Genomic DNA, 13,914 nt, shown 5'->3' with positions numbered 1-13,914 from the left:
GCCGTGTACCTACCCTGACCCCTAGGGAACCACTAATCTACTTTCTGCCTCTAGAGATTTATCTTTTCTGGACATTTTATATAAATGAAATTATACAATATATGGTCTTTTGCATTCTTAATGTTTTTGAGGATCATTCATTGTGACATATGTCAGTATTTCATTTCTTTTTATTGTTGAATATTCCATTGTATGGATATACCACATTTTATTTATCCATTCACCAATAGATGGACATTTGGGCTGTTTCCACTTGTGGACTATTATGAATAATGCCCCTGTGAACATTTGCATAAAAGTCTTTGTGTGGACATGTTTTCAGTTCTGTTGAGTAGATACCTAGGAGTAGAATTGCTGGGTCATGTGGTAAATTTATGTCAAACTGTTATCTGAAGTGGCTGCACCGTTTTACATTCTCACTAGCAATGTATGAGGGTTCTTTGTCTTTCTCATCCTAGCTAACATTTGTTATTATCTGTGTTTTTGATTATAGTCATCTTAGAGAGTGTGAAGTGGTATCACATTGTGGTTTTAATTTGCATTTCCCTAATGACTAATAATGTTGAGCAACTTCTCATTACTTATTAGAATGGCACAGAACCTTAAAATGTTTCTATGATAGCAGCCAACCACCTTTTCTCTTTGAGTTATGTATATGGCCATATTTATAAGTGAGATTAGGAAGAAGGTAAGTATACTGTGTCAGAAATCTGTAATTAATAGGTGTGAAATAAAGCTGAGATCAGGAGAAAGCTATAGACAAATATGTCATGGTTGATTTTACATATGGACAGATGGTAGACTCTTACCGGTTTTAAACTGTCACGGAATTATGAATCTGAAAGAGACCTTAGAAATCGTCTGATTTAATACCATAATTTTATTGGTGAAAAAATGTAGGCCCAAGGAAGTAAGTAGTTTGTCCAACCACCTAGTAGCAGAGTTAAAACTAGAGCGTACGATTCTTGGTTCCCAGCCCTCTGCTGTATCTACTTTCCTAGGATGCTGATTATTTACTTAGATTTTTAATGTACTATTGGCTTTGAAATTTGATAATCACATACAGATAGCAGTCATTTTAAATTGATAATCTCATTTAACTCAATATCATGAATTACTTGATATGTGATTCTAAAGGTGTGTGGTAATATATGCTTGTTCCTGTGTTCCATGCAGTGCTAAGAACAACATGGTTTGGAAATGTGAATTTTTTTCACTTCTAGAAAGTGTGATTTGGTTATAGTTTGAAGGTAGTAGTCATTAAGTGCTTACCTTGCCCCCTTTCACAACTAATTTAAAAAATCCTCTATTATTCAAACATACAGAAAAGCACAGAGATCAATGTAGCACAACATTTGGTAAATCTGGGTAACGTTGCGATATCCACTTCAGATTTTTTTAGAATAAAATTTTACAGGTAAATAAAGTCTCTTTTTATACCTTGTTAGATCCCAATTCTCTCCCTTCTTCCTCAGAGTTAACCACTATTCTGAAATTCATGTTTATCCTTCTTGTCCATTTTTTAAATATTGCCACATACGGATGCATCCAGAAAAAAATAGATATATAGATAGTTTAGTGTATTTTTGAAAATACTACATGTGCCTCTGTTGTTTTTACTTGATGTTATGTTATGTGATGTCTCCATAATGATTTATGTAATGCAGGTTTATTTTAAACATTGTAGTTTTCCCACTATCTTACTATTCAATGATGTATTTATGTAGTCTCCTCTTTATGGACATTAGATTGTTTCTGTTAAATTCACACAATTTTTCAAACTTGGAGTTCTGAATAAAAAAACAACTGCATCATAGATGTTATAAGTTTATATGTGTTTGTTTTTAAACTTGCAGTTAAACAGAGAAAGGTTTGGTTTTAAATCATCTCTTTGTAAGCACCAGATGAGTAGTTTGTCAAACAGGGAAGACAATCACATTGGCTGCTGTGAGGCAAATAAAATGATGATTTCAGAATTGAGGTATGGTTTTCAGATGCTGAAATTGTAGCAAGTACTATGTTTTATTTTAAATTGCTAATTAATTTAAGATCTTTAATTGAGAGGTTGAAAAATATACAGAAAAGCCCAGAGAATATTATAAGTAAATATTCTTGTTTTCCCAACAAACAATTGATTCTTCTTAACATTTTGTGATATTTTTTTCAAATCTGTTTCTTTAAATAAAAAATAAAACATTGTAGGATGGATAATATTCTTTGATCCTTACTGCTAGTCCCACTCTCCTGCTAAGTATCTACTGTCATGAATTGGGTGTATATTCTTCGATCCATTTTGTGTATGTTACACTCACTTACAAATAAACTAAATGTTTTTATTGTTTGTAATTTTGTTTTTCACTTAGTGTCATTTTTAAATGCATCCATGTTGAGGTAGGTAGGTAGAGTAATTGATCAATGTATAGGTTAGTGTGGTTAGTTTAGTTTTAATAGCAGTGTGAGAGTCTATCCTAAAACTATGTCACAATTTATTCCTTTATTGAGAGTTACCTTGTTTCTAGTTTTCTTCTCTTACAAACAGTACTGCAAAGTATGTACTTTTACATGTTTGCTTATAGAATATGCTAGAGTTTCTCTAGTGTATAGTCCTAAAAGTGAAATTGCTAGGTCATAGGGTGTGTACCTTTTCAGTTTTACTGGGTGCTATCAAGTTTCTAAAGTAGCTGAAGCAGTCTACAATCCAATCAGTGAGTGGTATATAGGAGTTTCCATATCCTCCCAAATAGTTGACTAATATGAGTTTTAAAATTTTTACTAGCTTGAAAAGTGAAAATGGTATCTATTTTTATAGAATTTTTCTAATAATTTTTGGCGTATTTTCTTTTGTGCCAGGATTAAGCTTGCAATAAAAGAGGCAGAAATTCAAAAGCTTCAGGCAAACCTGACTGCGAATCAGTTCTCTCAGAGTCTTACTGCTTCTAATGACAACCAAGAAGGTAGCAAATTAACTAATTTAGAAATGGAACCTGTAAAACTAGGAGGTAATCAAGTAGGTGAGTATAGTATATTGAGTTCTCTTAATAAATTAAAATCAGAGTTCTTCATGATAGTTTTTTGAAGAAACAGATTGTCAGCTGGTTTCTATCATCAAACATACTTGATAATCTTTCATTACTAGTTATGGGTTGATAAGATAGAAAAAATTATTTAAAAATTCTTGAACTTTGCATCATTCTTTAAAAATGTACTTTATTGAAGTAAAATTTACTTACCTTAAGATGCACCCTTTTAAAATGTAAAGTTTGATATATTTTGTCAAATGTTTGTTTTTGCATATGTTTATACCCTTGTCACCATCACCATAATAAACACATACAGTAGTGCCCCCTTATGTGCGGGGAATACATTCCAAGACCCCTGGTGGATGCCTGAAACCATGGATAGTACTAAACCCTACATATATGTTTTTTTCCTATACATACATATCTATGATGAAGTTTAATTTATAAATTAGGCACAATGAGAGATTAACAACAATAACTAATAGTAAAATAGAACAATTATAACAATGTAATGGAATAAAAGTTATGTGAATGCAGTCTCTCTCTCACCCATTTAATATTTTCAGACTGCAGTTGACTGCAGAGTGTTTTTTGAATGTCAGTCATGTTAAATTTGTTGATAGTATTGTTTGTTTTCTTTATCCCTAAAGATTTTCTGTACACTAGTGCTATCAATTACTGAGAGAGTAATGTTGAAATGTTCAGATATGTATGTAGGTTTGTTCTTTATCCTTTTAGTTCTGTCTGTCTGAAGCCAGCTGTTGTAATTTTATAATTTCTGAAGTCTGAAATTAATACAGCCACCCCAGGTATTTTTTTATTGAGATATAATTGACAAATTCTATTAGTTTTAGGTGTACAACATAATGATTTGATATATGTATGTATTTTGAAATGATTACCAGAATAAGGTTAGTTAACATCCATCATAACACAGTTACAAGTTTTTTTTCTTGTAATAAGAACTTTTAAGATCTACTTTCTCAGCAATTTTCAAATATACAGTACAGTGTTACTAACTATAGTCACTGTGCTATACATTACACCCTCAGGACTTAATTATCTTATAACTGACAGTTTGTACCTTTTGATCACCTTCACCCATTTTTGCCCACCCCAACCCCTGCCTCTGGCAACCACCAGTCTGTTCTCTGTTTCTATGAGTTCAGCTTTTTTTAGATTCCAAATGTAAGTGAGATCATATGGTATTTGTCTTTCTCTGTCTGGCTTATTTCATTTAGCCTAATGCTCTCAAGGTCCATACGTGTTGTCACAAATGGCAGGATGTCCTTTTTGTGGCTGAATAATATTCCATTTTATATATATATACTGCATCTTCTTTATCCGTTCCTCCATTGGTGGGCACTGAGGTTGCTTCCATGTCTTGGCTGTTATAAATAATGCTGCAGTGAGCATAGAAGTGCAGACATCTTTTCAAGATAGTGATTTAGTTTCCTTTGGATGAATACCCAGAAGTGGAATTGCTAGATGATATAGTTGTTTTATTTTTAATTTTTTTGAGGAACTTCTATACCATTCTCCATATTGGCTGCAGCAATTTACGTTTCCACCAACAGTGCACAAGAGTTCCTTTTTCTTACATCCTCATCAACACTTGCTATTTGTTGTCTTTTTGACAATAGCCATTCTAATAGGTGTGAGATGATATCTCATTTTGGTTTTGATTTGCATTTCCCTGATGATTAGGGATGTGGAGTACCTTTTCATGTACCTTTTGACCATTTGTATGTCTTTGGAAAATTCTCTATTCACATCCTTTGCTCGTTTTTTAATTGAATTGAGGTTTTTTGCTATAGATTTGTATGTGTTTTTGTAAATATATTTTGGATATTAACCTCTTATCAGATATATGATTTGCACATATTTTCTCCTATTTCATAGGTTGCCTTTTTATTTTGTTGATGATTTCTTTTGCTGTACAGAAGCTTTGTAGTTTGATGTAGCCCCACTTGTTTATTTTTGCTTTTGGTGTCAAATCCAAAAAATCTTTGCCAAGTCTGATATCTAGGAACTTATCCCTATGTTTTCTTCTAGAAGTTTTATGGTTTCAGGTCTTATGCTCAAATCTTTAGTCCATTTTGAGTTGATTTTTGTGTATGGTGTAAGATAATAGTTCAGTTTCGTTCTTTTGCATGTGGCTGTCCAGTTTTCCCAACACCATTTCTTGGCTTATTTGTCATAAATTAATTGACCCTATATGTGTGAGTTTATTTCTGGGCTATCTGTTCTGTTCCATTGATCTATGTGTCTGTTTTTATACTAATACCATACTGTTTTGATTGCTATAACTTTGTAATATAATTTGAAATCAGGAAACACAATGTCCCCAACTGTGTTGTTCTTTCTGAAGATTCCTTTGGCTATTTGGAGTCTTCTGTGTCATAAAAATTTTAGGATAGTTTGTTCTGTTTCTGTGAAAAATGCCTTTGGAATTTTGATAGAGGTTGAATTGAATCTGTAGATCACTTTGAGTAGTATGGAGATTTTTTTTTTAATTTATTTTTAATTGCAGTAACATTGGATTATAACAATATATAGCTTTCAGATGTACTCGTAATACATTTCTAATTCTGTGTAGATTACATCATGTTCACCCCCCAAAAACTAATTATAGTCCATCTCCTCACATGTGAGCCTAATCACCCATTTTGCTCTCCCCCCATTCCTCTATGGTAACCACCAGTCCAATCTCTATTGCTGTGTTTGTTTGGATATTTTCACAATATTAATTCTTCCAATCCATGAGCACGAGCTATCTTACCACTTATTTGTGTCTTCAATTTCTTTCATCAATGCATTCATGATTTCATGTTCTTTGGATAGTACCCAGCAGTGGAATGGCTGGGTCATATGGTAGTTCTATTCTTTTTTTTTTTTAAGATTTTATTTTATTTCCTTTTTTCTCCCCAAAGCCCCCAGTACATAGTTGTATATTCTTTGTTGTGGGTCCTTCTAGTTGTGGTATGTGGGATGCTGCCTCAGCAGTGCCATGTCCGCGCCCAGGATTCGAACCAACGAAACACTGGGTCGCCTGCAGGGGAGTGCGCGAACTTAACCACTCGGCCACGGGGCCAGGCCCTGGTAGTTCTATTCTTAATTTTTTGAGGAATCTCCATACTTTTGACCATAGTGTCTGCACCAGTTTGCACTCCCACCAACAGTGTATGAGGCTTTTCTTCTCTCCACATCCTCTCCAATGCTTCTTGTTTCCTGTCTTGTTAATTATAGCCATTCTGATGGGAGTGGGGAGGTGATATCTCATTGTAGTTTTGATTTGCATTTCCCTGATAGTTAATGATGTTGAACATCTTGTCATGTGCCTGTTGGCTATCTGTATATCTTCTTTGGAGAAATCTCTGTTCAGATCTTTTGCCCACTTTTTAATTGGGTTGCTATTTTTTTTGTTGTTGAGATGTATGAGTTCTTTATATATTTTGGATATTAATCCCTTATCAGATATATGATTTACAAACATCAGTACAGTAGAATACAATACAATATCAATACAGTATGTCAATAAAGTGTAATTACTTACATAATGTTTACATTATATTAGGTATTATAAGTAATCTATAGATGATTTAAAGTATATGGGAGGATGTGCATAGGTTATATGCAAATACTACGCCATTTTATATAAGGGACTTGAGCATCTGAGGATTTTGGTATGGGGTCGGGTACAGTCCTGGAACCAGTCCTCCATGGATACCGAGGAACAACTGTGTGTCCTAGGTTCTCTGACATCAGTGAAGAACCGAGCCAATGATAGATAGCCTTGAAAGTGAAATATTAGAGATATGAATATTGATGGGAAATGGCTCTTTTTGAAACCCTTGCGGGCACAGTATATCTCTATTTCCACATCTGTGTGTGTTCTCATGCAGTCATCTACATTGGGCCTTTTAAAGCACTCCTTAAAACTCGGTTACCTTGGGGTGGGGTCAGTGTGTACATTTATAGTGGAGAAATGTGTATTCAAATAACTACCTCCGATAACCCTGAGTGGCTTTAAAAAGCATCACCGAATCCTCATCAGCTAGTTTAGACTAGGAAGGATTCACTGTTTTCAGCTTTTGACCCTGCATCTATATAAAATATATCAAAATATTCTTAATGATCTCAAGCTTTCCAAATAAATTTTATGGTTAACTTCAGTTTAAGGAAAGACAACTTTTTTTTTCTTTAACAGCATTTTTTTTTACAATGATTTCTATCCCCAAAATGAGATTTTTAAAGGTGGAAAAGGGCTCTTCCTAGTACAAAGGAATAATTTTTGTGGTATGAGGGAATAGTCTTTAAAAGTGAGTGATTTAGAAGAACGTATTCCCACTTATGTAGTTAGTAATAGAAAATGCCTGACTTACCATTTTCCTTCATTATATTTTCCTTAATGTATGTCTTATTCTCCATTTCCTTTAATATTCTTTAGATCAGAAACTAAATTTCATTTATGGTTAAATCTTCCAACATTGAAATAGATTTTTCTTCTTAAGTTTATACAAAACAATTTTTCTTTTATGTTTATTAGCAGAGAGTATAAAAGATCAAAATCAACATGCTGTGAATAAGCAATACGAAAGAGAAAGGCAAAGACTTGCTTCTGGAATAGAAGAACTACGTGCTAAGCTGATGCAAATAGAAGCTGAGAATTCTGATTTGAAGGTTAACATGGCCCACAGAACTAGTCAGTTTCAGCTGATTCAAGAGGAGCTGCTAGAGAAAGCTTCAAACTCTAGCAAACTTGAAAGTGAAGTAAGCTTGAATTAGCTGTTTATATGTACTAAATTTTGAGACAAGAAAAAAAGGTATTGTTTTAGTGTATTGTAAAAATTGTGTAAGTCCAGGTTTATACATTTTTTAAAAAGTTAATGATACCACATAAATTATAAATTCTTTTACAATTGTATTTGGAACCTTTGGGTTTTAGCCTATGTTAAAAGAAGGAAAATACTCCCTAGTGACTAAAAGGTCTCAAATTTGGTGGAACTTATACTATATCATACTCTATTGTTTCTTTCAAGTATAAGTTAATATGGCTAATACACATTTACAAGTAAAGCATTTGGATTATGTTATTAGGGGGAAAGGAGTGGTAATAGAGGATTTCAAATTTTAGCAAACAGCAAAACCACATGGGAAGCCTATTAAAACATGCTAGTTTCTGGGTCCTACTCCAGTGATTCTGGTTCAGTAGATATGGAGTATTGTTCAGGAATCTGCGTTTTTAAACAACTACATGTGTATCTGATGCAGATATGCTATGGATTACATTCTGAAAAGGGGATAATGTGTGTTTTTGTGAAATCTGGTCTTCATTTCCACTGAGGACAGAACAAGGATGCCTTTTAGATAATTGTAGATCAGGACCACATGTGTATGTGTTATACTCAGCCTTCAACCAGAGGCTGCAGCCGTCTGTTGGGGGCACTTTTTAAATGTCTGGTTTCTTAAAGTCTGTAGCCAGGACTAAGGTAAAGACCTGTAGCATAGGAACTTACATAAGTAATGGAAAAGGAGATTTAGTCAGTCTGTAATTATAGTGATCAGCTTACTTAGAAATTGTCAAGTATTGAGATTAATAAGTTTTTTTAACTACAAAATTAGCACAGTCTTGTTGAAAATACAGAAAGGGACAAAGAAGAAAATAAATCATTGATAATTCTATCACCAGAAATTACTATTGTTAACATTTTGTTATACTAATTTCAGTCTTTAACAGCTACTTTTAAGAAATGGGTTAGGGTGCAATCCTATTTGGACGTAGGAGTCTGAATTAAGTTATTTATGTATTACATAGATGGAACAAGCTATGTCGTATCTCTGGTTTTCCCTTCACTATTTTTCTTCTTAATTGTCGCTTATTTTTAAAAGCAATTTTTAAAAAATAATTTTTTATTTATTTCAATGTTTTTTCAGATGACAAAGAAATGTTCTCAACTTTTCACTCTAGAGAAACAGCTGGAAGAAAAAATAGTTGCTTATTCCTCTATTGCTGCAAAAAACGCAGAACTAGAACAGGAGCTTATGGTAAAAATTACCCTTTTTTGCTACAGATTCACTGACTTTAAGGCACTTAATTTGTGACAACATGTTTGTTTTAGTATCATTATTATAAAATGTACCAAATTGGAAAGTATCAATTCTACTGAACTCTTCTGATTATTCATTTTTTGTTTCTGTATTTTTCAGTTAATAGGCTTATATGGCAAGTTATCTAAACTTTCTTTTATCCTAATAAAATTGAAGGTAGTAGCTATGTTTCTAAGTAATTTAAAATAGTTTAATCTTCTCATTTTGATACAATTTTTAAAATAACTATTTTGTCTTTTTTATAAGTATTCAAATATTTTTGGAATTTGACATATTAACTACTGTGGTTCTTTAAAGAGTATGTGACACATTTAATGCTTTACTAATGTTCTTTTGTGTAAAACTAGTTCTCAATTATATTCTTTTAAAGTGTTTTTGTGTTTTTAGGAAAAGAATGAAAAGATAAGAAGTCTAGAAACCAATATCAATACAGAGCATGAGAAAATTTGCTTAGCTTTTGAAAAGGCAAAGAAAATTCATCTGGAACAGCATAAAGAAATGGAAAAACAGATTGAAAGAGTAAGATATTAATCATGTTTTAACAAGTAGATATAGTGTTTATTTAGAATGTGAATGCTGAAAAGAACCTTAAACATTAGTAGCCCAGCTTTCTTTTTTTTAATAAATGAAGAAACAAATCTATAGAAAAGTCAGTGGCAAGTACTATAATTAGAATCCCATTACTCATGGATCATTTTACAATATTTTCTTATATAGTACTCCTGCCATTTCAGTTTTAATCATTTTTTGATGTTATCAGAGTGATTCTGTAATCACTGAGTGTGATTCTGTAGACTCTTTTCCTCTAGAGACATCAGTTGCTTGAAGATTGGTTGAATGTAGAAGCACTATTAACCTCAAGTTAAAAGTAAAGAGTAAAAACAAAAGTAAAGAAGATACGAGACCACAATATAAAACTAAATAAAACATAGATAATTTGGATGGGCTTAGTAGCAGAATGGAGCTAACAAGAGGAAAACAATATGAGCTTGAAATATAGACCAATAGATGTTATTTGGTCTGAGCAACAGAGAGAAAAAAAGATTTGGAAAAAAATGAACAGAGCCTCAGGAACCTGTGGGACAGTATCAGAAGGTCTAACATGCATGTCATGAGAGCCCTAGAGAACAGGAGAATGAGATTAATAATGACTGAGTACTTGGCAAATTTAGTGAAGGAAATAAATTTACAAATTCAACAGGCTCAAAGAGGATAAAATCAAAGAAAACCACTACTAGACACATCACAATGCTTGCTGAAAACCAAAACAAAGAATCTTGAAATCAGCCAGAGATAACACATTGCATGTAGGGGAACAGAGATTAAAATTACCGCAAATTTCTCATCAAAAACCATGAAGATTAGAAGACAGAAGAACTGTATCTATCCATCTGTCTGGCTATATTTTTTTAGATGATTTAGATTTTAGTTGGAGACATCAACACTACTCTTTTCTGTAACTGATAGAATAAGTAGACAAATCAACAAGGGTATAGAACTCAGCTGAACAACACAGTCAACCAGCTTAACCTAATTGACATTTATGGAATATTCCACCCCAAAACAGAATACACATTCTTCTCCAGTGCGTCTGGAACATTGACCAAGATATAGCATACCTTGGCTCATAAAATAGACCTTATCAAATTTAAAAGAATTGAAACCATATATAGGATGTTTTCTGACCTTGATGGAATTAATCTATATACCATTAACAGAAAGATATCTGGAAAATCCTCAAATATTTGTAAGTTAAACAAACACACTTCTAAATAATCCGTGGGTCAAAGAATAAGCCTCAAGGGAAATTAAAAACACTTTAAACTGAATGTAAATGGAAATCATGACATATCAAAATTTGTGGAATTTAGCTTGAGCAGTTCTTGGAGATTTAGAGTATTAAATGCATATATATGAAGAAAATAAAGAAAAATCAATAATCTAAACTTCCACCTTAAGAATCTAGCAAAAGAAGAACAAAATCAACCCCCTAAAAACAGAAAGATGGAAATAATAAAAAGCACAATTGGAAAGAATCGAAATTTGAAAAGAGAATATTAGTAGAGAAAAATCAGCGAAGCCCAAAACTGGTTCTTTGAAAAGACCAACAAAATTTATAAACCTCTAGCCAGTCTGACCAAGAAAAAAAAAGAGAAAACACAAATTACCTATATCAGGAGTGAATAAGGGTCTATCACTACGTACCTCACAGAGAGTAAAGGTTAATAAAGGAATACTACAAATAATTCTGTGCACATTTAATTTGCCAGCATATGAAATAAACCAATTCCTCAAAAGACACAAACTAGTAATACTCAAGAAGAAATAGCCTGAATGGTTCTGTATATATTAAAGAAGTTGGATTTGTAGTTTAAAAACTTTCCAAAAAAGGAAATTTCAAGCCCAGATGGTTTCAGTGATTAATTCTTACAAACATCTAAAGAACTAATAACAGTTCTACACAATCTCTTCCAGAACATAGAAGAGAAGGGATCACTTCCCAACTCACTGATGAGGCTAGCATTTCTCTGATACCAAAATGAGACATAGTATCAAAAGAAACACAAAATAATACACGTCTTGAACATTGAAGCAAAAGCAATCAATGAAATGTTAGCAAATCAAATCCAGCAACAAGTACACACACATAACACATAAGGAAACATAAACAAGAGGGCAAATTCCTGGGAATAGAAGGCTGATTCAACATTCAGAAAAAAATCAATGAAACTTACCATATTATTAGACCAAAAAGACCTACATGATCATATCAATAGATGCAGAAAAAGCATTTGACAAAATTCAGTGTTGTCTCATGATAAAAACTCTTAGCCAACTAGGAATGCAAGGAAACTTCATTAACTTTGTAAAGGATGTCTCCCCAAAAAAGCCCTATAGATAATACCTGAATGATGGAACATTTAACACTTTCCCTCTAAGATAGGGAATTCTCAAATTTTGTTGGTGGGAATGCAAAATGGTGTAACTCCTGTGCTAAGCAATTTGACATTTTCTTATAAAGTTAAATATACACGTAACACACGACCCAGAAATCCTTGATATTTATCCTAGACAAATGAAAACTTATGTTTACACTGAAACCTTTATAGTGGCATTGTTTGTAATCACCAAAAACTGGAAACAACCTAGTGTCTTTCAAAGGGTGAATGTATAAACTATGGTACCTGAAATACAATGGACTACTGCTCAGTAATAACAAGGAAAAATGTACGTGAATCTCCAAGGCATTATGCCAAAAGGAAAGCCAATTTCAAAGTGTTGTATACTATATAATTCTATTTCTATGACATTCTCAAAAAAGTCAAAATCTATAGGATGGAGAGCAGTTCCTTGGTGTTGGTGTTGGAGAGGGTGGGGAATCTGACTATAGAGGATTAACATGAGGAATTTTGAGGGTGAAGCAACCTTCTGTATCCTGATTGTGGTGGGAGTTTCATGAATCTATGTGTGTGTTAAAAAAACTCAGAACCATACACCAAAAAATGAGTATAAACTAATTTTTAAAAAGCCTACACCCTGGAATTATTGTTACAATCTTAGTTTATATCTTCCAGACCAGTTTCTCTGCATTTTGGCATACTTACGTGTATGAAATATATGTATACAAAAACACACAAACATAAAGTAAACATACTTTTTAATAGCTTCGTTTCACAGACTGGTTTGTATTTGAGTTATTTTCTGTTTTTCAGAATTATAATTAATTTTCAGTAAACTTCATTATAAAGCTATTTTTTTCCTTATTGTAGAATGTTATAATAGATTCTCAAAAGTAGAACTACTGATTCAGAAGTTAAAAAATATTTTTCAAATGAGGACTTTATCCCTGATAAATTCTTGAAGGTTTAGTCTGAGAGTGGCAGAAATTTTAGGAAGATATTATCTTTGCTATTTCAGATAGTGAACTGCAGGGAATTGGCATGATAGGTCTGTCAGAGGGCCCCCCTGATAATCGATGTCAGCTTCTATGAAAATCTATGGTTATAACATCATTTAATCTTGTTTGGTCATGAAATTTATTTCAATATATTCATGTTTTAGGAAAAACTCCTAAAGTTATTTAACATTCTTTTTTTTTTTAACTTTTTTTTATTGTGGTAAAATATACCTAACATAAAATTTATCATCTTAACCATTTTATCATGGCAGGGCATGTCTGGTGGTCACAAACTCTCTCAGCTTTTATTTATCTGGGAGTGTCTTAATTTCTTCCTCCCTTTTGAAAGACAGTCTTGCCAGATATAGGATTTTTGGTAGACAGTTTTTTTCTTTTGACTATGTCAGCCCACTGTTGTATGGCCTCCGAAGTTTCTAATGAGAAATCTGCTTGTAATTTTACTGAGGATCCCTTCTATGTGATGATTCACTTATCCCTTGTAGCTTTCAAGATTGTCTCTTTGCCTTTTGAAAGTCTGATTATAATGTGTCTTGGTGTGGGTCTCTGATTTCTTCTTACTTGAAGTTTGTTGAGATTCTTGGATGTTTATATTCATGTCTTTCATCAAATTTGGGACATTTTCAATCATTACTTCTTCAGATATTCTTTCTTTACCTCTTCTCTCTCCTTTCCTTCTGGGACTCCCATAATGTGCATGTTGGTCACCTTGATGGTGTCCAACAGATTCCTTTGTCTCTGTTCACATTTCTTCAATCTTTTTTCTTTCTGTTCCTCTAATTTCTGATGTGTTTTATTTGAGTATTTTCATTTGAGTGTTTTTATTACAGAGTTCCTCAGTTTTAAAATTTTCTAGATAACTTGCTT

At 32.8% G+C, this 13,914-nt stretch overlaps 1 protein-coding gene across 9 annotated transcripts in view; it reads left to right on the top strand.

Moving 5' to 3' along the window:
• Window positions 1-13,914, top strand: part of CCDC18 (coiled-coil domain containing 18) — a 101,022-nt gene that overhangs the window by 29,452 nt on the left and 57,656 nt on the right. For 7 of the 9 annotated variants that reach the window (XM_070592630.1, XM_070592627.1, XM_070592626.1 and 4 more), the window contains 5 exons: window positions 1,857-1,981; window positions 2,851-3,011; window positions 7,570-7,793; window positions 8,958-9,068; window positions 9,519-9,650. In XM_070592630.1, the coding sequence (XP_070448731.1) occupies window positions 1,857-1,981; window positions 2,851-3,011; window positions 7,570-7,793; window positions 8,958-9,068; window positions 9,519-9,650 (753 nt within the window). The remainder of the gene's footprint in view (window positions 1-1,856; window positions 1,982-2,850; window positions 3,012-7,569; window positions 7,794-8,957; window positions 9,069-9,518; window positions 9,651-13,914) is intronic. The other 2 variants (XM_070592628.1, XM_070592632.1) reach the window with 1 other exon arrangement.

The sequence above is a fragment of the Equus przewalskii genome, chromosome 24 (assembly GCF_037783145.1).
Source record: "Equus przewalskii isolate Varuska chromosome 24, EquPr2, whole genome shotgun sequence".
In the NCBI taxonomy this organism is placed as follows: domain Eukaryota; kingdom Metazoa; phylum Chordata; class Mammalia; order Perissodactyla; family Equidae; genus Equus; species Equus przewalskii.
This window is presented reverse-complemented; position numbering and strand designations above follow the sequence as displayed.